General features: G+C 27.6%; 1 protein-coding gene across 1 annotated transcript; it reads right to left on the bottom strand.

Annotated features, from left to right (window-relative positions):
* Positions 1-18476: 18476 nt before the first annotated feature.
* LOC129615489 (glycerate kinase) lies at positions 18477-20177 on the bottom strand. The gene has a single exon (XM_055530740.1). It carries the CDS (start codon positions 20077-20079, stop codon positions 18589-18591), a length of 1491 nt encoding a protein of 496 aa, XP_055386715.1. The 5' UTR covers positions 20080-20177; the 3' UTR covers positions 18477-18588.
* Between the last annotated feature and the right edge of the window lie 4798 nt (positions 20178-24975).

Raw genomic sequence — 24975 nt, 5'->3', positions numbered from 1 at the left:
TTATATGATATGCAAGTAACTATATTATATATAAGAAAAATTAAACAAAAAAAGTAGGATTTTAAAAATTTATCAATTTGAATATGTTGAAAGTTAAATTTTACTAATGGAACAATTATGTATGTGTACCTGTACTTTTATTATTAACATTTATAGAACACTAATTTGCAATTATCAGTCATGGCAAAGGAATTTTCTTATATTCGCGGATCGTTAATGTAATTTTCATTTTTAGACAAATAATTACTGTGAAAATATCTATGCTACTTTAATTTTTTAAAAAAACTTTCGCCCAGTTTATTTGAATTTTATAAGAACGTAAGGTGTACCATATGAACTTTAAGTTTGTGTCAGAGCTAGTTTAGTGTTTTCAACTCATATTAATTAGGAGATGTACTGCAATAAAAAATCAAGTATAAAAATAAAATAGAAGTAAGAATAATTGAATGATTTGAAGACAGGTTAAGGCATGTAGAAAGGGGTGTTAATAAATTATTTCGAAATCATTTTTCAAAATTTTTTAAATAGATTCTGCTCAAACGATTAATAATTTGATCTTTATTTTTTTATGCATAACACTCTTGTCATAACATTACGCGTATATACATAATAGTGACAAATGTACAATATGTTTTAGCATATATTTGAAACCATAATTTTGAAACTAAAAAAAATAAAATAATACTCTCCCTATTTTGCTTTTTCTACTTTTCTACATTGTGGTGACCATTTACTTTTTTTACCATATATTATACATACACGCATAACCTATGTAACTGTCATATTAATTTCAATTAATGAAATTCATTAAAATTAAACTTTCCAACCGTTATTAAGACAAAAATGAGAAAAAATAGAATTAAATGAGAACAAAAATGACAAAAAATAGAGTCAACTCTGTCATAATCGTACGAATTTGTTATCCTATGTGAGCAAAAGTATGGCATAGTTGTTACCCTATGTGAGTGTAAGTACCATAGCTGATTACGGGACAAACTATGAGTTTCAGTTGCCGTATTACTAAATTATTTTATGCAAAATTTCAGTACTGTGTTTTCAATACTTTCTAAAATACTATTAAAGTTGTATGGCATCTACCAGAAGGATCCTAGAAATTTCAACGAATTTTATCAAACACATTGACCCTACTTATATATTGGCCTGTGTGATATTTCAATACCACAGCTTTTATTGTTTCTAAGATATAGTCAAATAAATTTTGAAGTTGAATGGCAGCTTCCCGAACCAGTACCCCGATCATATCCAATTCAAATATGGTTCTGGCATTTACTATAATAAATCATTTGTGAAAATTTGGTAAACTTAGCTCAATTAGTTTTTGAGTTATCGTTGGACGGACAGACAAAGCTAAATCGACTCAGAATTCGACGCTGATCAAAAACATACACTTTAGTTTATATCTCACTCCATTATTTCTTAGCGTTACAAACGGTAAGGCAAATTTAGTATACCCTTCGAACATACGTTCGTACGGGTATAAAAAAAAGTAATGTAAAATTATTTAGTATTTACACGGTTCACTGATTTCAAATTGATTAATTAAGTAAGTTAAGGAGCAGAGTCAACACGAAATGTTCCTAATTATTGATGTATGTATGTATGTATTCATATTACTTTTGTGCGCTCCAATAGCATAAACATTTTATTACGTTTATTGTCGCTAATAATCATACCATGTATTTTACTCTTGTTTAGAAACTTATATTTGTAAATACAAAAATGTACATACATACGTATGTACATCTAATACTACATTTATTCTGACTTGCTACGAATATGTATTCAATAGGCACTATTATGTTATTTCATTGACATAATTACAGTATATTTTACTTAATGACCTCGATTTACACTTTTGTTGTTGTTATTACCATTGCTTATGTTTTTTAGTCTTTTTCCATCATATTTTGGATGGTATATCACTTTTTTCCTAGTTTGTTTTTAATTTTTCAACATACAACAATATCAACAAAACAAATAACAAATAAAAAGACAAAAACCAAAATAATGGTGTCTAAGTTCTTAATTTAAGTTTTTGAACTGGAAAAATCGATTCTGTTAAAAATATTATAAGCGGAAGAAGAAGAAATAAAGTTATAAAAGTTTTTAATGTAGCACTATTCCCTTCAACAACTGAAAATACTGCTTTTATATACAATGTTGCGCTGTACTGCGAGTACATGATTAAAATTACTTTATTCATATATGAATGTATTTAAAAATTTCATACATTGTACATACATGAGCAATGTATTCAATTTCTGTAATAAACCAAAAAAAATTGAAAGAGGCGTTAAAATAATGCTCAAACTTAAGGGTTAACTGCTTGAGTTAAGAAAAATAATTATATTTTTTAATGGTACAGTATTTTGCGTTAGCTTTCTGTATTTACAGAAATTTTAAAAACCTTGTAGTTTCGGAAATATAAGGTACCAAAAATTCAAATTTTACAAATTTCACGTGGCGATAACTTGAGACGTGGTGTAGATGGAAAAACGAAATGAACTAGTAGTTAGTGTCTAAAAGTTCCTAAAATTTCAGACTCCTAAACCTTTCAGTCTAGGAAAAAACCAATATCAAAATTTTGATATTGGATTTATTGGAAAACGGATTTTTAGTAAATTTTAACCATTTTGTTTTTTTTAAGTATGATATACGACGGTAGATAAAGCAACCCACTATTTTTATGCGTTTGCAAAATTTGAAAAATACTTATGGTTTCGCTGTAATAAGTAGTTGAAAAATGCCATTTTTAGGAGTTTGAGTTATAACTTTTTGAGGATGGGGGGGGGGGGGGGGGGGCAGAGATAAAAAGTTTTGTTCAACGGACGTAAGTTTTTAGTAAAGATCTATGTACATATAAAATTTCAGCTTTCTAGCTTTCTATCTCAAAGGTGTACAAGTTTTATAAACGTGTCCACGGACGGGCGGATGGACGGACGGACGAACGGATTGGCAGACGGACACAGTGAAACTAACAAGCACTTTTTTTCAAAAAATTTTTGGAAAACTGCTTCAAAACAACTAACTTTATTATAAACAACAGCCAACTACTGAATAATAACCTGTCTTGCTCAATTATATGTTTTATATACAGCAGATGAGAAGGAAAATCGAGCAAAATAAACTTTTGCTCTTTAAATTTAATTTAATCTTTTAAATTATAAGATTTACTGCTGTCTCCACCGTATTACCGTTAATCAAATCTGAAATTAAAAATAAATCTGATATCTTTTTTAATTTTAAAGCAGATTACGAAAAAACAATGTTTCAAAATTTATTTTCTATAAATTGATATTACATTTTAATCAAATAAGCGTACATAAGTTCTTTGTAACACGAAAAAGAAAACATTTTCGAACTTCTACAGCTGAGTATTAGAAACTAGTTCTGAAAGCTAGTCATGTACCTCATCTGTTAAAAGTCTTATTTGAAAACAAAAAGTGGTAGAGATTTAGAGATTTCAGCAAGCCGTTCTTGCAACATTTTGCTATCATAATTACTTGTTACTGCTATCATAAGACCTGTATGTACTGTTATTGTAATGTCGTTATGTGTAGACATAATTCCACAGTTATGTTATATGTATATATTTCAATTTTGTGGCGATCAATACAAAAAATATCTTTTTAAACGGTACTTCATCAGACATGTTGGCTCTAATTTAACACATATAAATGCCTATATAAATAAATAAAAATCTGATGTGGTCAGCACATAACCGACCGCAAAGTGTATTGTCTAGTTAAGTGAAAGTGTTACAGAATATTATAAAAATGCCTGTTAAATACTTCTTTCTAATTTTTAGGGTATTAGTAAGCTTATAGTTAACATACCTACAAAAATGTAAATTTGGCTCTTAGTGGAGTTTCGCTTTGTGCTACCCGTTTTCGCTTTGTGCAGTTAGTTTCGGTAACAACCAGAACTCAAACATCAAATTTCAAGAATTTCCACCAATTCCTTCCGTAGATATGGTAAAAAATATAAAATCCGCCTTCAGATCAGTTTCAGAGTCCTGATTTTTCCAAAAAAATTTATAGATTCATTGTTTTGATACCTCGAATTTAAATATTCAATTTCGATGAAATCGGTTGATTATTTCTCTTTATACACTCAAAAATGTATATTTGGCCCGCAGTAAACGTTCATTTGCTGACTTATAATATATGCAATTTGAAGTAAATCGACTGAATATTTTTTTCATAATGATCGAAAATGTAAAACAGGCCCGCTAAAAAGTGCAGTTCCCGAGGCCTGATATAACCCAAAATCCAAATTGGTCAATCCGTGCCATAGTCGAAATAAACTTACATACAAAATTTCATCAAAATCGGTTCAGCGTCAGCCGAACTTGGGATACACGCGTTCACACACAGACCGACAGACCGATAGACCGACAGGTTGCTAAAAATAGTTTATTTTCACTTCCCTGCCATAGAGAAGTGCATTCCCACCCAAAGCTCGATATGCAAAAAGTTGTTGCCATCACATAACCTACCTATTGTATACACAATACGGTCGGTAAAAAAACCATAACAATGAAAATACTTTTGCCGATCAAAAGTTTTTTTTCTTGCTGCTTTTTAGCACTTTTGCAAAAAATTAAAAAAAAAAGTGCTCATTAGTTTCACTATGACCATCTGACCATCAACGTGGTTACAAAACTTCTACACCCTTAGAGATAAAAAGCTGAAATTTTATACTCGTATGTACATAGATTTTACTAAAAACTTGTTTCTGTAAAACAAAATTTTTACCTATTTCCCCCCCTAAAAGTTATACTCCCAAAAATCCTAAAAATGCCATTTTTTAACTATTTATTGATATGACACCATAAGCATTTTTCAAATTTTCATATTCAAACATCGCAAAACAGTGGCTTATTTCTTCTACCGCGATGTACGTACTTGCTACTTTAGGAAAAATACTTGAACTTTAGGAAAACAAAACGGCCGTCAAAATGTACCGTTATCCGAGATCTATTTTCGCCAAATTTTGTATCTTGTTTTTCTTCTATACCGCAGGCTGTAAAAGTCTAAAATTTTTACAGCTTTTACACATTAATAAATTTCACTAGAAAAAAACTTTTTTCCACCTCCATTCCCTCTTTCGCCTTTTGAAATTTGTAAAATTTGAATTTTTGATGCCTTATATTTCCGAAACCGCAAGCTTTTTTAAACTTCTATAAACACAAAAAGCTAACGGTAAATTCCATGACATTAAAAAATATAATTATTTTTCTTAACTCACATAATAAACCCTTAAAATCGAGCATTATGTTAACCCCTCTTTAAATTAATTTTTGGTTTATTTCAAAGACTGCATAAATCGTTCATCTTAAATATATGCAATCCTAGAAAGAGTTTTGTATATGAATGAAAATAATTTTAATAGTGTGATAGGTATACATAGACTGTATTTTAAAAGCAGAATTTTCCCTTGTTGAAGGGAAAAGTGCTACAGTACAAACCATTGGTTTGATTCAACTTTATTCTTTAATTTCTTATTTTCTCTATTTTATAGTTTATATAGACTTGGTTCATTAAATGTAAATTAAATGTTTGGTTGTACACGTTGTTTCAACTTAAAGTTGTTTTTCTTACAAATATACCAATAACATTATGTGTGTATGTATTTATGTGAATTTAAGAAGAATGAATAATTACATAGTATGGTTGTGCGTAGGTATGTAGGTATATTAAGTATGCTTTTATAGCATGCATACATATATACATACATACATTTCAATTATGTATACGTGTATTTGCTTACCTAAATAAATTAATGTGAAGTCAAGTCTAGTTATTTTTATATTGTCATTACTTTACTAAAATTAAAATATTAATTTTCTTTAAATAAACTTCTTATTTATACTTACTTATTTATTACGTCTATTAAGCTCATGAATTGCTTTTACCTACCGCACTGGATGAGATTTCACATGTCGATTTTTGCTCGGAAATACATTTCTCCATTTTCAGCGAGATGTCGATCTTACTTAATTTCGATCAATTAAAGCAATTTTCACGAAAGTTTATACTTGGGTTAACTGTGGTTATATCACGGAATTTTATTTTCTGATTAATAATTTTGTGAATCGAAATTTTAAATATATGACAACGGGAAAATACACCTCATTTTAGGGATCAGGTGCTAGCAACGAAATTTTTTTTATTGGCCGAAAGTTTTTTGGCTTTTGCTCATATAAAGAGAAATAATTATTCAATTTTCTTGAAATTTTATATGTCAACTACAGATGTTAAAACAAAGAATTAGTAAAGTTTTTTTGAGAGAGCTCCGAAAGAAGACTCCGGAAGTAGACCCTCAGTAAGGCAAATTTTATTTTTTTTTTTCATAGTTTAGTAGGTGTAAAATATTTAACAGATTTTTTGAAATTTAATTTTTGAGCTCTTTTTGCTACCAGAACTAGTTGAGTAACTTTTAATAGTTTTGAGTTTAAATTATCACAAAATAAAAATTAAATGTTCTGTGTTATGAAATATCAATTAATTGTTCCTTATAACCCATGCGGCTTTCTTGAGGATTACTAATAATACTTGTAATGCAAATAAAGTAAACAGGCATAACGTACAGGTAATGTTTAAATTAAAGACTTACAAATTCTAAACAAAAATATTTTAATATTGCTTTTTTTTTAAACTAATTTTAAATGAAAGAAATTAAATTAACCTAATTAAAATTTAATCTTATTTATTTATTGATGCAAAACGTTTGCTAACATCTACATTTGATAAAGGCCTAAGTTTTCAAGAAATATCGAAAATTTGAAATTTGTCTTACTTTTTTGAAAAAGCTGATCTACGAATCAGATATGCAAAATTCTATTATTTTCATTAAAAATGGAAAAGCATTCTGAACACGATTTTTAATGCTTTGTTTGTCATCTAAGAAAATGATTGTTAAAAAATTATTTCATTTAAATTTATTTGTGTAAGAAATTACAGCTTTCTATTTTAAAAACTAATTCTATTTAGATACTCGTAAGTTGTTTTCTTTAGTTTTAAATTTGAAAAATATTAAAATCGATTGGCTTTTGTAATAATTGTTAATAGTTTATAAATCTATTATTATTATTACCAATGTCATACATAGTTAACAGTTAATTAACAGTCAAAGAGAAATTTTTATCTTAGGTTAGTTTTTTTATATCCAAAGTATGCGCATCTATAAAGAATTAGTATTATATAAAATTATTTAGTCGTATAGAAATATATCTATATATTTCTATACGACTAAATAATAAACATATGGGCCATAAGTAGTTTTCAGTGTATTTAATTTCAGTTTTTTATCACTTAGCAAATATGTCATGAATTAACCGTTACATACCCGATCATACTTAATCATATTTAATTGTATCATTATATGTATAACAGTAAAAATACTAAATACTATTAGTTCTGTTAAATAATTAAACGTAACTAAATTAAAAAACATTTTAATTAGAATTAAAGTTTTAAAATCAATGCAATCATTGCTTTGTCCAACATAATTGGTGATATTATTCAGTATCAACTTGAAAAATATAGTTTTCATAATTTTCAATATGACATGGTGTTGTTCGGGGTAAAATTACATCAATCTGTATATTATGTACATATGTACATACAAGAGAAATATTAAGTGAACACATGTTGTTAATTTTATGAATCGCAATATTATGTATGGGTATTAATTTTACGTATTTAAATCTATTTATTTTATACTTAGATACATCATGTACACAACAGTCTTTTAAAAATATTAAGTGTATATTATGCATGTAAATTATTCAATACTGTGTGAAGATGAGTAGATATATATGTATAAGATTTATAAAAATTCTTGGTACTTTTACTATAATTAATTAAGAAGCTCTTTTACACTTTGACATTTATGTTTTTAGAACTTTTCCAAAAAGTATTTGTAAGAAAGTGTTTACTACATAGTTCCACTCTGTCCGTCTGTCCGCGTCTCTGTTTACAAAATTTCTACACCCTTGAAGATGAAAAGCTGAAATTTTAATGTACATAGATCTTTACTAGAACCTTATTCCTTGGAAGAAAATTTTTCTATTAAATTTTTAGTTTAATAGAAAACTTTAACACGGTTTTCTTTAAGTTTTTAATTTTTCTTTAAAAATAATATTAAACAAGAAATTATAAAATTAAAGAAAAGGACTATAAAAGTTTAATAAGGAGAAATTTAATTGGCGCAGAGTTCATAAGAGGTGCGAAATATATTCGAAATTTGGTTATTTTGAAATTTTATATTATAAAATTTTTAAATATTACTTGAACGACCTTTGTATTGTGTCAACAATAGGTAGGTTATGTAATGGTTTTGCATATAGAGTTTTCGGTGGGAACGTACTTCTCCACAGTAGGGAAGTATAAATAATCTATTTTTAGCAATCTGTCGGTCTGTCGGTCTGTGTGTGCACGCGTGTATCTCAAGTTCGGCTGAACCGATTTTGATGAAATTTTATATGTAAGTTTATTTCCACCATGACACGGATTGATCAACTTTTGGGATATATCAGGCCTCGGGAACTGCACTTTTTAGCGGGCCTGTTTTACATTTTTGAACATTTTGAAGAAAGTATTCCACCGATTTACTTGAAATTTCATATATAAGCTTTTCTCGACCGGCCGCAAAAATTGGAAGAAATACTTTCCTAACTTTTGGAAGAAATCAGGCGTCAGCAACTGGACGTTTACTACGGGCCAAATATACATTTTTGCGTATATAAAGAGAAATAATTGATCGATTTCATTGAAATTTAATATTTGAATTCCTCGTATTAAAACAATGAACATATACATTTTTTTGAAAGATCAGACATTTTTCACCATATATACGGAACGAATTGATGGAATTTCTTGAAATTTAATATTCTTGAGTTCTGGTTAACGTGAGGTAATTTCTTGAGTTCTGGTTAACTGGTGAGCATTTCTGGGAATTCGAGTAGCACAAAGCGAAACTCTAATAAGAGCCAAATTTACATTTTTCTAGGTATGTTAACTATAAGCTTACTAATGTCCTAAAAATTGGAAAGAAGTATTTAAAAGACATTTTTATAATATTCTGTAACCCTTTCACTTAACTAGACAATATACAATGCGGTCGGTTATGTGCTGACCACATCAGATTTTTTTTACTTCTATTGCTGGAGAGGAAGTAAGGGAAGGATAAATGGTGTTCCGAATGCTATCAAGGTTAGAAACCATTTTTATTTTGGGAATCACTGTTATAAAGATGAACATGTATATTCATATACATATAGACAAATATACATACATATATACTTGTTTTATAATCGCTCCGAATAATTGTATGTCATATCGTTGATTCATTCAAAAATTTTGATATATTTAGATGCACATGTGTGTATGTACTTAATAATTCATGTGATAAAATATGACAACACACGGATATAGTGATAAAACTTTTATGAACATACATATATCTATAAATATATAATACATTATAATATATAAAACTAGATGAATATTCATCCGTGTATTAAACAATATTTTTTCTTTATTTTTTTTTATTTTTTTAGTGTATGTAAAATGTAGAATGTGTAATTTCTCATTAGATTTATTTACTCATATCCGGTTAATTTTTAATTGATAACTTGGAAAGCGTGCCATTTATTTGGATGAATGGATGTATCAAAACTGAAATACTAATAAAAACGATACATACTTAAGATATGTGATAAGATTTTTTTAACAGCAATATATGTAGATAAATATAAATAATTATTTATACCTATACAAACGTATACATTACATATGCGTAATTTAGTTTAAGTATACAGTTTACAGTCGGCGTAAGTAGATTGTTCAGAGAATTCTCTTGAGTAATAGCTATCTATCTATGCATTTTCATGTATGTATGTAAGTATGAATGAGCATTTATATGTGAATATATTAATACTACATAATAATTACACATATTAATATGTAATATGTACATAACAGTAATAAAAATTATGAAAAAAATTTCTGCCCACATGATTTTAAATTTTTTGTTACAAATTTTTTTTAATAATACAAGTATGTATGCGTAAAAAAGTAAATTTAGTGAACTGTAAATGCACAATATATTTGATTGTAATTTTGTAAATAAAATAACATATATTTGATATTGACGGAAATTGTTCAGCCACAATAATAGGTTTATACTGTTTTTGTATACCTAATAGTTTTTGAAATAAATAAGAAAAATTTGTTTTTTCCATTTAATTTTACTCATCTTTCATGGCATTTATTGTATTTTAAGACTTGAAAGTTGTGTCACTATGTACCTACTTACATACCTACAAATTTTTGATTGTATACGTGTAAACATTTAGCGATGTTGTAATTAATATTGTTACTTTAATTTAAAAAAAAAGTCTTGTTATCCAATAATTTTCAGATTAAAATCAAAAGTTCTTATTTAGACTTCACTATAAAAAGATATTTATAATTTACACATACTATTGTTATGTACATTATAAAATACATTATAATTTTATATATCAACATGTGGTTGTAATTGCTTGTCGTGATATTAATACAAAATTCCATAATTTTTAAAATGTTTTAGTGTTATCATAATTACTTTATGTTTAGCAGACAGAATGGCGAATATTATTACTTTACTAAAGTGCAAAAGGGAACATTTCTATTTATAACAAAATAAGAAATATGTATGTATGTATATATATGTACATAGGATTACATAATGTAATAAAGGAATAATATTGCATGTTTAATATAAATACATGCGTACATATTTTTAAATCATTTAGTAAATTGATGCTTAATCTTAATGTGATTTAAATTTTTTATATAGCAATATAGAGTTTATACAAATTAAGTAGTTCACACCGGATGAAATAAGAAATATTCAGGAATTAAAAATTTTCGGTAAACCTTACTTTATCATTAAAATATTAATATTCATAAGTCATAATGAAAAGAATTGAGTAGTTAAAAAATTATTTTGACCCGTTAGAACTCAATTATATAAAATAGAAAAAAGCAAAATATTTATTTTTGAATGAGATGCTAATTGCAATTGAAATACAGAAAAGATTTGTTTTTTATTAATGTAGAAAAATAAAAAAGTTTTTTCCTAAAACTGAACTAAAAAAGAGGTAGATCATTAATTTTATTTTTTTTTGGCTTAACTTGTATCTTTGTCCACCATTTCTTCTGTATCTAGTATGAAGAAAATTTCTTTGTTTGCCTTACCTCGTTCGTACAAAATGTGAGTTCAGAAATGGCTCTTTGAAATAGATTTTAAAACTGGCTCTTCTAATATTAAATAAAAACGCAACATTTCATGTTGAATTTAATATTTCGTCACTTAGCATGATGCGATTACCATTTCAACTCGAATAAGTCTTATAACTCAAGTCTTTTAATTAACATAAGAAAAACAAAACAAAAATCATAAATGCAAATAGAATGTTTTCATATCAACATTCTATAGGATTGCATTTAAGCTAAAATTTCTAATTAAAGGTTAGTAATTTGTATTCATAAATTCTAAATTTTTTTGATATGAAAAATGTTTTTGCTTAAATTGGGTAATTGAATAATATCAAGAGTTTTTGAAATACCGATTAAAGTAGATCAAAAAGTTTTTTGCGAACAAATACTCTTTGAATTCAAACCTGTATCAAGTAATTATCCTAAGGATATAACTGATTAATAGTACAAAAAAGAGGGGCTAGACGTAAAAGACCAGAGTCGCGTCACCCAGACGATAAACCGATTGTGAATAGACTTTCCCAAACATTCAAAAGAAAAATAGAAAATTTTAAATTAGTATTATGCGAGAACTGTATGAAGATCTTATCGGCAACTAAAGAAACGAATTATTCATTGTGGAAAGCAACGAAGAGTAGCAAGAAACCAGTAAAGCGAATCCACCCACTAAAAAAGACAGATGGATCATGAGCAAAAAGTAACAGGGATATTTTCTGATCACTCGAAAGAAATTTTTGAACCAAATGAACTGAATTCTAGTGTTTGTTTAGTAGAAGATTATGATATTGAGAAACAGTGTTCCTGCTTTGACACCTTTGTGCAAAGGTTTTGCACTTTTTAAAATTTTGTCCACCTTTTTTTTTTTCTGCATTTTCTTTTTTAATTTTGCACTTTTTTTTTTAATCTTAAAAAAGAATTTATGCTATCATATTTACCTAACAAATATGTATTACAAAACCGATTTGTGCAATTCTTCCAAATAAGTTTTCAGAAGAATATACCAGTATCAACATAAGCGACGCGTTATATTTCGCTTTAATACTGCATTGTTTACACGATTTATATAATGTTTATGACTTATGAGTTTTTAGCATTTTTCCAAAAAATTTTTGAAAAACAGTGCTTATTAGTTTCCCTCTGTCCGTGTGTCTGTTTACAAAGCTTCTACACCCTTGCAGATAGAAATCTGAAATTTTATATGTACATAGATCTTTACTAGAAACTAATTTTCGTAGAACATCATTTTTACCTATCTCTCCCCTCTAAAAGTTTAAACCCTCTAAAACCAAAAAAATGGTATTTCTCAACTATTTATTGTAGTAGAACCATATTTGCAAACGCAGAAAGGCAGTGGCTTGCTTCTTCTTTCGCGGCATTCTACACTTGAACTTCAAAAAAAAAATGGCCGTTAAAATTTACCGTTATATAAAATCCGCTTTTTCCGAGTTGTAAAAGTCTGAAATTTTAACAACTTTCAGACATTAATAAATAGTTCATTTTGTTACAAAAAAACTTTTTACCATCTCAACCACCCTTCAAATTATAATTGAAATAAATTTGAATATTTGACACCTTATATTTGCGAAACCGAAAGCTTTAACAAATTTCTATAAACGCAGAAAGGTAACGGTAAATTCTATGCTATAAAAAAATATAATTATTTTTCTTAATTCACAAAATTAACCATTAAAATTGAGCATTTAGTTAACCCCTTTTAAAATTAATTATTACTTTATCAAAAAAGCCTGCATAAACGTTCATCCTAACTATATGCAATCCTAGAAATAGTTTCGTTTACGAATGAAACTAATTTAAAGAACGTAGTACACAGATTGTTTTTCAAAGCAGTATTTTCACTTGGTGAAGGGAAAAGTGCTAGAATACAAACCATTGGTTTGACCCAACTTTATTAACAAGGAGTCTCAAATTTTTAATTGATATTTTTGATTTTAATTTTGATTTAGTTTAAATATGTACCTGTCACTGAGCTGGTTCACTTTCCAATACTAAAGTTTGTTTCTTTTAAAAATATAAGAGGCAAAGTATATTGTAAGTTTTTTTTAAATAATAAAATAAATGAAATGTTTTAAACTTGTTTATTGCAGAAATTTTTTAATTGTTTCAACAAAAAAAGAAAAAAATGAATTTTTTGTTTCAACAAAAAAAATCTTTAGCAATATCTAAGCGTTTTTTTTTTAAATTTTATTCTTTTGTTGTTGAAATTTGTTTCTTTTTTTTGTTTATTTTAATAACTTAATTAATTGTAATAATTTTATACCCACTTTCTGTTAGACGTATGACGAGACAAAATAGAATGCTCTTCCACAGTTTTTAAGTTTTCAGAGCAAAGTCATATTTTTGAAGTAGATAAAGTAAATTTTCAAAAAAAAAATAGAGAAAATTTGAATATCCTATCGCTTCTCGTCATATGTCTTACAGAAAGTGATCTTTGTATACATTTTTGAAAATAAAAGTTTTTCTGAAAATAATTTGAAATTCTCCAACGGGAACGCTGCTGGTATGCCTCAAGGCAGTATTCGGGGTCCTATATTATACCTGCTTTATACAAGCGACTTGCTAGATTTAGGGGGTGTAACTTTGGCTGCATTTGGAATCAAATGTTGAAGAATCGAGAAAAAAATTACAGGAAGCAACAATATAGGTAAATGAACAAATACATGTAAATTTCACAAAGAAACATTTGGTGAACCCACAACAATTGAGTTTGAATGGTGCTAAAGTATCAATCAAAAACATAGTTAGGTATGACTTTGGATGTCAAGTTCAAATGGAAAAAACATGAAAAGAAAACTATTGGCTCCTACGCCGTGGGTCTGGATTGTCAACATACAGTAAGCTATTGATATGTAACCAAATAATAAAGTCTATATGGACGTATGGGTTGCTATGGGATATCTATGCAAAGTATACGTCCATATAAGTCTATATGGACGTATACTTTGCATGGAGGAGAATTACTTCGAATTCAGAAACGAGATGTACAGAACAACATCGGGAGCATCGATTGGTAATCCACTTTCACCATTTATCGCAGAATTATTTATGTCCAAATTGGAAAAAGAATGTAGAAGGATTCTCTGATGCCTAGAGTATGGATGCGGTATGTTGATGACGTCTTCGCGATAGTGGACAAGAAGAACTGGAGAATATAAACAGATGCATCAACAAATTACATAGAAACATCGAATTTACATTCGAAATTGAGGAAAATGGATTGTTACCTTTTTTGGACATACTGGTGAAAAGAAAATCTAAAAAAATTGGATTCAAGATATATAGGAAGAAAACAACAACACAAAAATGCATTCCAAAGGATTCGTACCATTCAACGAAACATAAAATGGCGGCGTTCAACTCTATGATCCATAGAATGCTAACCACACCGATGAACAGACACGACTATACATCAGAAGTAAACTTAATTTTGGACACGGCTGTGAAGAACGGTTATTCTACTGAACGTATTAACAAACTCATTAGGAAGAAAAAACGAAAAATTGAGCAGGAGAATATGAGCACATTGTTTAAACAGAACAGGATATTGGAAGAACAAAGAACAACATGGACATCTTTAAGTTATGATCATCACTGTACAAACTTGATAAATAAACAACTAAGGAAACACAATATTCGGACAGCGGAAGCCAATAGTAAATATCAACTTAGGAGTTTGTTAAATTCGGCTAAGGATAAATTGAAGATACATGAAAGATGCGGTGTGTACAAAATCAATTGTAATAATTGCAATAAATTTTACATAGGACAAACGAAGAGACCCGTTACAACAAGACTTAAGGAACATTTAAGTGAAATAAAACGTGCAAGGAGAGTAGGATTTAACCGGATTTTCGATTCTATGGTTGCAAAACACATTTATGAAACGGATCACACAATCACGGAAGATAACTTAAAGGTACTAAAAGAGGTAAAAGGAAAACACAGGAGAGAAGTTTATGAAAGCATGCAGATATACAAATCAAACAAGGACTGCCTACTGAACACGGACGAAGGTAACGCGGCTACTTGGCTCTTTAAATTAATTATTTGACCAGTTTTAAGGTTTAAAACGGGTATAAATTTAGTTTGTAAATAATAACAAAAAAAAAATAAATAATCAAATTCTAGATTAAGTCAGTTAGATTATATTAAGTCAGGCATAATATTCCTAATTTTATTAGATTTCAATTTTTATTATTTGTTGTCTTAATTATTATCTTAAAGGTAATATAGAAGAAAATCAGCTTTGATAAAGTGCGTATGTAGCGCACGAAATATATTAGCAAAAAAAAAAAAAAAAAGTATTTTATTCCGAATAAAAGGAAGTTTTCTTTTCAATAAAAAGGGAGAGTTGTTATGGGGTTATTCCAAGCAAACCCAAATCAAACAAATACAAACATTCCAGAACAAGTCCTTCATAATATGGTGGGTTCTCCCTGGTGAGGAAATAAGGAACTGGAAAATGTGGCATGAAACATATGGGGCGTTTGGAACAGCATGGAAATGTCGAAGCCTCTCGACTTGTAGGGGAGCGAGTTTAGAAAAAAAAAGACTGAAGCAAACGAGACCTCTCGAATTAGCATACAGTGCTGTGACAGCACTTCCGTGCCTTCCTTCACGGAGTATACGCACAAAAACACGATAGAGCAAAACTAATGATTAATTAGTTTGACTAGTTTTAGGAGTTTATGAGGTGCGTTTCCACCAGTTTTAGAAGACTAGTTTTAGGAGTTATCCAGATGCGTTTTAGGTAGGGTTAAAGTCCTTCACTATTGCTAGGTTTGATGACAGTTTTGGTTTGCCTATCTTTGTCTTTCGACTATTTTTAACACCTGTATTAACAAAAAAAAAACCGACACACATCTAAAATTTTATAAAGCAAAACATGTGTTATATCTTATGGTATATTCTATGCGAAAGATTTACTTAATACCACTCTGGGTAGTTTTCAATCTAAGAATTTTTCTTTAATTCAATTGTGTCATGCAATTTTTTATGTCGAATTTTCACTTTTTCTCTATAGATAATATTACAAGTCCACATATTGTATGTTTTCTAAAAGAAAGTGCTAAGTTAAATTCTTGTTAAAATGTTTTGCACTTAATTATCTTAATACAAAGATAAATTCCACTTTTGTATTAAAAAAAATCTTTCACACCAGTCACAAAGCAACCACAGTCAAAGATGTGACTGCAATCGTAACCTCTTTTTTGCGCTGATTGTTAAACTGTGGATATTCGTTTTTCGTAAAAAAAAATTTTTTTAACTACTTTAAAATCTTTTTTTAGTTTACAAAATTCACCCGATTCATTAAACAACTGATTTACCTCTAAATTGAATAAAAAATTATGCACTTTTATTGGTGCAATTAACCGGTAAGGTCCGAACATATATTACTAATTTCAAAATACTTTTTAAAATTTTGTAATGTAATGTAATTTGCAATGTCAAGTATTTTATACAATTACTTATTAGCAACTACAATTTTTACAAATCAATAATTGTTCACGATTATCAAAACATAATAAACGATTATAATTATCGTCATTAATTAATAACGATTATCATGAAAAATTTAACTTTTTAATATAAAAAGTAAATTTAACTTTTAATATTAAAAGTTAATTAAAAAATATTTTATCTTTTCTTATAGTTTAGTTTTATTTTTTCAAAAACTTAGATTTTTGCAATAAGATTCGTAAACAAAATGGCAAGTGGAATGAAAAGTATGCGAAAGTAGCATTCTAGTACCACTTTTAATATTACAATTTTAAAATAATTTTACAATTTATGAAATACGGAAACCATTTTTTTTTTTTTCAAAATATTGTAAAATTTTTTTGTTATATAGTTTGAATTTTTTGAATAATGTTTCCAATTTTAAAATAAACTGCTATTTTAAGTATAATCATTCATTTTCATTTAATTGAAAATGCTAGCAAAATTAAAATTTTATATATTATTATAACAGTAATTTAGATAATGGTTTTTACATTAAGTTACAATAAAGATTAGTAAATCAAGTAAAATTAAAAATTCCTTAATTTTAACAATAAATATTATTATTTTTGTTTTCAAACTAAAAAATCAAATAATTGTTTCCAAAAAAAATTATTTACTCATCAACGAAACTTAACGAAATTGTTTTTTTTTAATACTAAAAATAATTAATGATGAGTTGGGAGCCATCTGCTGAAAATATTTGAAACTTAACTGTTTGAAAAAATATCAGTGTTGTATAATTTTGCAATTAAACAAAAATCCAGGACACAAACCTTGTTCATCTCAAACCTACAGAAAAATATTTTTTGGTGAAAACAAAATTTGGTAAATATTTTAACAAGAGTTAAATTTTTCACACAGTGTGGTGAAATTGACGATGTAAAAAAATTAAAATTGCCGAACAGAGACATCTATGTCAAAGAAAAATACTTTTCATAAAATTCAAAAATGACTAATTTGAATGATTGCTACGTAAGTACTGACATCTATGAAATTCGTAAACTTCTTTTTAGAGTGACAACTATGAAAGTAATTTCGTAAACAAAATTAAATATTTTCGAAATCTATAAAATTTTTGATTTTTAATTTTAATTGTGTATAACAAATATCAAAAGCTTCAAATTCACAATAATTGGGGAAACTAATCATGTTCATGCATGTTCATTTTAAAGTTGAATTTTATTGCTTTCTCCAAGAATCGTAGAAGTGGTTTCGTAAGGAATAGCAGAACTTTTGTGCATAAAATGTTTCAACGAAAATATATTCTCTTACGTAATAAAGTACGCACAAGTAGGCCGTCAAATTGTAACTTTTTCTTGCCAAATTGTTTTTGTATTTGTATATAATTAGAGAAAAAAACTTGAATTTTGAAAAACAAAAAAGAAAAAGCCAATTAAATAAAAAAATTTAAAATAATACTACAATATTTTGTTTTGTTATAGATTTTAGTTTTTTTAAATTTTAAATGTTTTCCTCTAAGAAATAAGTGGCCCGACATACATACTTATCTCTATAAAAAAAATAATATTTGATTGTGAGCGCTGTCAAAAAAATATTTGATTATGAGCGCTGTTATTACCAAAAAAAATATTTTTGCAACTTGTATTTTTTTTCGCTTTTTTTTTGAATTTAATCATTTATTAAACTTTAAATAATTATATGGATTAAATTTATTTTGAGAACATAAAACTTTTTGATAAAATATACTACAACCTTTTTCAATTTCTGAAAGTTTTTGTTTCGAAAACTGTGACTGTGGCTTATAATAGATTAGCTTTTATGATTTTGAACTCCAATCTATAGCTACCAAATGCAAATCCATGACATTTGTTCCGGTGTGCCCGATATTAATATGATATTTACCATTACGCAGGTTTTTGTAAAAATTAAACGAATCATTATTTTGTATGTACACGTTTTCAATATCTTTAATTGTTTTTTTATTATCTTTTAAGTAATCTTCTATAACTTCAACATTACCAATTGCTCCAGCTGCTGATGTTGGTCCATCAATTCCATCTGTTCCAGCGCATAAAACGAAAATATTGTGTAAAATGTTATTTTTATAGAGTTCTAACGAAATTCGTAAAGCAAGTTCTTGATTACGTCCGCCAAGTCCATTACCCGTGATTTTAACAGATGGTTCGCCAGCTAAAATTAATAAAAATGGGCTCAAATTTTTTGTGGATACTATTAATTCATGAAAATTTTCAGAATATTGAAAATCATCCAAAAACAATTTTTTAAATTTTTCACTGCTTAACGAGTTTTGTTTAAAAAGTACTAGATTTTGTAAGAAATTTATGTATTTTTCACATACACTTTCAACATTTCCTTTAATTGATGTTGATAGAAGAAAAGGTATGTAGGAAAGTTCTTTACATGCGGATTCACATGCTTTTACAGCAATTCGATTGCTGCCTATTATAAAAACATGACTGTTTTTCGGAAATATATCATTCATTTCATTTTTAGATTTATTTTCAAAAATCAATTTCACATCCTCTGATAAACTGTTCCAAATGTTAAACTGTTCCAAAATACTTTTTGCGCTTAATTGATTTTTGCTAGTTTTATATTGAACTGTTGGTCCACTTGCAATTAAATCTATTGGATCACCTATTATATCGCTTATAACAAAGGAATATATTGAATTAGAATTTTTAGCGGCCATAGCTAGTTTTCCACCTTTTGTTTTTGACATACAAATTCTTACTGTATTTAATTCTTCAATAGTAGCACCTGCATTCGATAATTTCCTTATAATTTCCAATTTTGAATTTAATTGTAAAGGCTCAATCGGTAATGGTAATAATGCTGATCCACCACCAGAAACTAGGACAAATAAAATATCATCAGATGACATGGAACTGGCTAAGGAAAATATTTCTTTTGCTGCCTTTAAAGATTTTTCATCTGGTAGATTATTTTTAGCACCTTCATATATTTTTATAACAGAATCATTTTTTAATTGCATATTTTGATTATTTTTGAATGTATCTTGAACGCCAACTGGTATACTTAATATACCAGTTTTTAAATTTTTACCCAAGACACGCTCCACTTGAACTGCCATACCGAGAACAGCTTTTCCAAAACCAACTAAATGACATTTCTTATTTGTCAAATCTATTTTGTTGTTGTTAATTGTTATCACATCGGAATTAATCTTGTTTATTATTTTACTTTGAGTAAAAAGCGATAATGGTTGTACAGAATTAACACCTTTTTGGAAAATATGTCGAAGATTTTCTATATGACACACCATGTTATTAAAATCCGGTAGGAAATGAAATATTAAAAATATGTTTTTATAATTTTTTATTATTCGTTTTTTAACGCGTAAACAACAAACAACATTCTTCTTCCAAAAATAATAGCTGACTGAAATATAGGTTAAGTTTTGAGTTGATGCTTATTTCTACGCGAGTGTATATGTAGATAAAAATAGGGTTGGAAAATGAAAATTTAGAAATTTTATGTAGTGTGCCCAGTAATTTCTTACAGCTTTAAATTAAATATAATAAGCTAAATCAATTACATATGTAAGTTAAGTAGATAAAATTATTTTGTATTGTTTTTGAGGATTATTTAAAAAATTATTACATATTTTGCAATATTGGTATGTAGTATACGTAATATATGTATATGTATTGGTATGTAGTATCACAATGAATACCTAAGGCCTACTTACATGAAATATGTTTTTGTGCCCATACAAGGTATATTCATAATTTTTAGCACTTTTCGAAAAATTTTTTGAAAAAAAGTGCTTATTAGTTTCACTCTGTCCGTCCATCCGTCCGTCCGTCTGGGCGTGTGTCTGTTTACAAAACTTCTACACCCTTGAAGATAGAAAGCTGAAATTTAATACATGCATAGATCTTTACTACAAACTTATTTCCGTAGAACAAAATTTTTATCTATCTCCCTCTCTTTAGAAGTTATAACCCCCCAAAACCCTAAAAATACCATTTTTTAACTATTTAGTGCAGTCAAACCATAAGCATTTTTCAAATTTTGCAAGCGCAGAAAGACAGTGGCTTGCTTCCCCTAGCGCGGTATACTACAGGTTAACTTTAGAAAAACAAAATGGCCGTTCAAATTTACCGTTATCTAAAGTCCGTTTTTTCCAAATTTTTGATGTCGTTTTTCTTCTAGACCAGCCTATAGAAGCCTGAAATTTTAGGAGCTTTTAGACACTAATAAATGCTTCATTTCGTTAGATGAAATTTTTTTTCATGTTAGATGGTTCGGGTAGCTGTCATACAACTCCGAAAGTTAATTTTAAATATTTGAAAAAATATTAAAATTGTGTTCACGAAACTTGGCTGTCGTGTGTCACTTGCGCGCTAGACATAACATCCGTGAAGTTTCTATTGAATAATTTGACAGATTCGAGTAATTGCCATTTAGCAAACAAAGTTAATTCTAAATATTTCAAAAACAAATTTTTAAACACTTTAAATTTTCTATAATATATACATATGTGTCATTACTAAGAAACATACATACTTATATACGTTATAGAAAAACGCCTATACGTATGTATATGTTTTAAAAAGTATAAACTTTTATCAAAATTTCAGATTTTTTGGTAATTAAAAATATGGCAATAAATGTACTTTTTTTTAAATTAAAATTTGAACAATACTTTTAAATTATTAATATTACATATACAAATTAACGAAGAATGTTTTCGTTAAGCCATAACTTTAGATCTGTTTTCTTTGGATCATTAATGTTCCAGTCAAAATGTAAAAATACATTGATTCAACTATTTATGTGCAAATTACAGCAATTTTTTTGTTTTTGGCTAAGTACATTCAAAAACCAAACGCTGTACAAATACCTTCAATATTATATATTAAGATATTATTAGAAGAAAAGATAATTAACATCTTTAAAAATCATAAATTAAAATAAAAATTAAAAAAAAAAAATCATTTTCATAAAGTACATATACATACATATGTATGTTTGTATCTATTTGTTATATATATTTTTCAATTTTATAATAATTTAATAGTCACCAAGGTCAAAAAATCAAAAAAATTTGGTATACATACATAATGTAGCTCTACATGTATAATTACAAAACTTAAAAGATCAAATTATTTGCTATAACATTATGTATGAATTTTTAACGCAAAGTAATGTAATGAACATGCAGAATATGTGTAAAAATTTAAGGAGGTCAAGTTTTAAACAGATGATTTTATTTTAACATTGAAAACTGATTAAGTTTGTTTAACATTTTGTGGTTTAATTATAATAATATGCGCATATGAAAAAGTGCAAGTCACAAAAATATTCATTCAAATATTTTTTATCATCAAAATATAGATTTTCAAATGATCCACCACAATAATATATCATATATCACATAGTCGTTGGGGTCACATACTATAATTAAATTTTTAACGAAAAAACAAAAAATAACTTTCTTGCCCGGGCGAATTATGTATGTTAAGAAGAGTTTTTTTTAAGTTTTTATTCTTTAACTTGCAATATAATCGAATATAAGCGAAATTTGTATTTCACAAAAATATAACGAAATGGAAATGGAGATTACATAATTAGTACTCACGATAATTATTTATAAACTTGCCCATAAAATGCATTCTACATTGTAATTTCATTCAAGGCAAACTGGAAAAAAATAAATTGATTATTAAATACAATCAATTAAATGTAATGCAATCCCATCATACCTTACCGTTACATAATGTAACAAGAAGTACATGTATCTTTCACATTCAAGTAAAATTTACCGTTTCTTTAGTTTACAGTTTAGTTTTATTGCAAAAAAAAAAATGACAAAAAATCCAGTTTGATTTTCATTTTCATCTGCTTAAAATTTTTGTTTTACAGTCTCTACATTCTCCTCTCTTGATATTTATGACGTAAATTGCTTTTCCTCAACTCTTTGTTCCCATCCCGTTTTTTTAAATAAATTTTTAAAATTAATGAAAACCAGATCAAAAACTTTCTTCCAGTTTATCTCCACCTGCAAAAATTATAAAATGAAATAAAAAAATATAAAGGTGATTCAATTGAAAGAAATTACAAAAATATCTTCTATAAAAATCATTTACTACTCACTTAAATATAACGATTGCAAATATTTATAACTCCTAATATGTGTATTCACTCTAATTTAAGCATATGTATGCATATATATGTATATGTATGTAGGCACATAATAAATGTACATTACTCTCATGCTCATATAATTACCTACATACATATAGTATACAAGTATACATAATGTTTAAGCAAAAGTTAAAATTATATTTACAAACAATATCGCTATTTGTGATATATATGTGTGCATATATACATGTAGATATATGTGTGCATATACCCATTTATTTTGCTTCAAAAATCACTTCCGAGATCAATAAGTTTATGTAATCAAACAAGCAGATATATGAAAAAAATGAGGCATGTAAAGCAAATGGTTATAGAGAAATGACAAAAAAAAATAAAGAGCCGATGCGCAGCATTTGCGATCGCTAAAAAGAAAACAAATAGGTATCTAACCATTGCTATAGAAAGAAGTTTATCGATATCAACTTCATCGTGAGTAGCAAATTTTTAATTTTGATGCAAAAGATATTTTAAATTTTCAAGATTTAAAATATTTTTTTTTTTAAGTTCACAGTTTTTTTTTATCTTACAAGACAAACTTGATCTAGTGTCTTTTCTTAAGAACTTCATGTAACACGTAATTTAACTCCATTTTATAAATGTTGTAATACAACATAATATGTTTCGAAAGATGATAAATTTATACACATTCGCAATGCAGTTTTCTGCAGCAGAATTCGAATTTGGTCGCTCTTAAGGTTACTGAATGCCCCTCGCTAGGGGTCTTAATTGCAATACAAACCATAATAGCATATTGAAGAGAGATAATGAACCTTCTTTGAATACAAGCCTAATTTTATTTATCAGAGAAAATTCAGATGCAGAAAAATGCTGATTTGATTTTGAAGATTTTCAAAATTTATAGTTCAACTTTGAAATAGTTTATTTCATGAAATATTTGTTTAAAATTTAAACAAACATAAAAAAGCAAAACTTAGAAAAACTTTTTCACAAACTAAGCATAATTCTAAATCAAATTCTGTATTTCCACCCGTTACAGTATTAAATAAAGAATTATTGTGTTGAAACACTACTAACTTTTTAACTTTGCAAAGTTTTCTTTAGCTTTTTAGTGTTTTCTTCAGACAACAAAACAAAAAACTCTGATGTAGTCAGTACATAACTGATCGCAAAGTGTATTGTCTAGTTTAACAACAATGCTGTGCAAGATTATTAGAATGCCTTTTAAATACTTTTTTTTAAATTTTATAATATATATAGAACACCGAAATTTTGGCTCCTAGTAAAGGTACCTCTTATGCAGTCCAAATTTTTTGAAAAGTTGGTCAGTTACTTTCGGTACCAAACAAAACCCGAATAACAAATTTCAAGAAATGCCGTCAAACAGTTTCTTAGACATGGTAAAAAACGTAAAATCGGCCCCTATATTAAAAATTCAGTTCCCGAATCTAAGGAATTGATAATTTTATTGTTTTAAAACCCTGAATACAAATATAAAACTTCAAGGGAATTCGTTAATTATTTCGCTTTTTACGCGAAAAAATGTAAATTTGGCCCGTAGTAAGAGTTCAGTTGATAACTAGTGATTTCTTCTGAAAGTTGTGTGGTTTCTTGCACTGTTAAGTAAAAATTATAAATAAAATTTGAAGCTAATCGGTTTAATATCTTCTGAAAAAACAATTAAAAATGTAAAATCGGCCTAGTTTAGTTTCCGGGAATTGACATATCCGTAAAGTCACCTCACACTGATCTGTACAGACCGACAAATAGCATGGAGCAACAAACTCTAGCCGAACACTTCACATTTATGATATTTGGTGTCATCACATAATCTCAGTTACTGTATGCAATGTGGTCGAAAAAAATAATTTCGCTGTCAGTAGATGATCGCTATATAAAAACTCAACTGTGTTTGTGCATTAACACATTTTTAATAAGCTAATCTTTAAAGAACAACATCATTATCATTTATTGTAAAAAATTGTAAAACAAATGTCTGATCAAAAATATTTCAACTATGTATCCATATGTGTATATACTCAGAATACAT

This window comes from Condylostylus longicornis, unplaced genomic scaffold (genome assembly GCF_029603195.1).
Source record: "Condylostylus longicornis isolate FDR11 unplaced genomic scaffold, ASM2960319v2 ptg000135l, whole genome shotgun sequence".
Classification (NCBI taxonomy): Eukaryota; Metazoa; Arthropoda; class Insecta; order Diptera; family Dolichopodidae; genus Condylostylus; species Condylostylus longicornis.
This window is presented reverse-complemented; position numbering and strand designations above follow the sequence as displayed.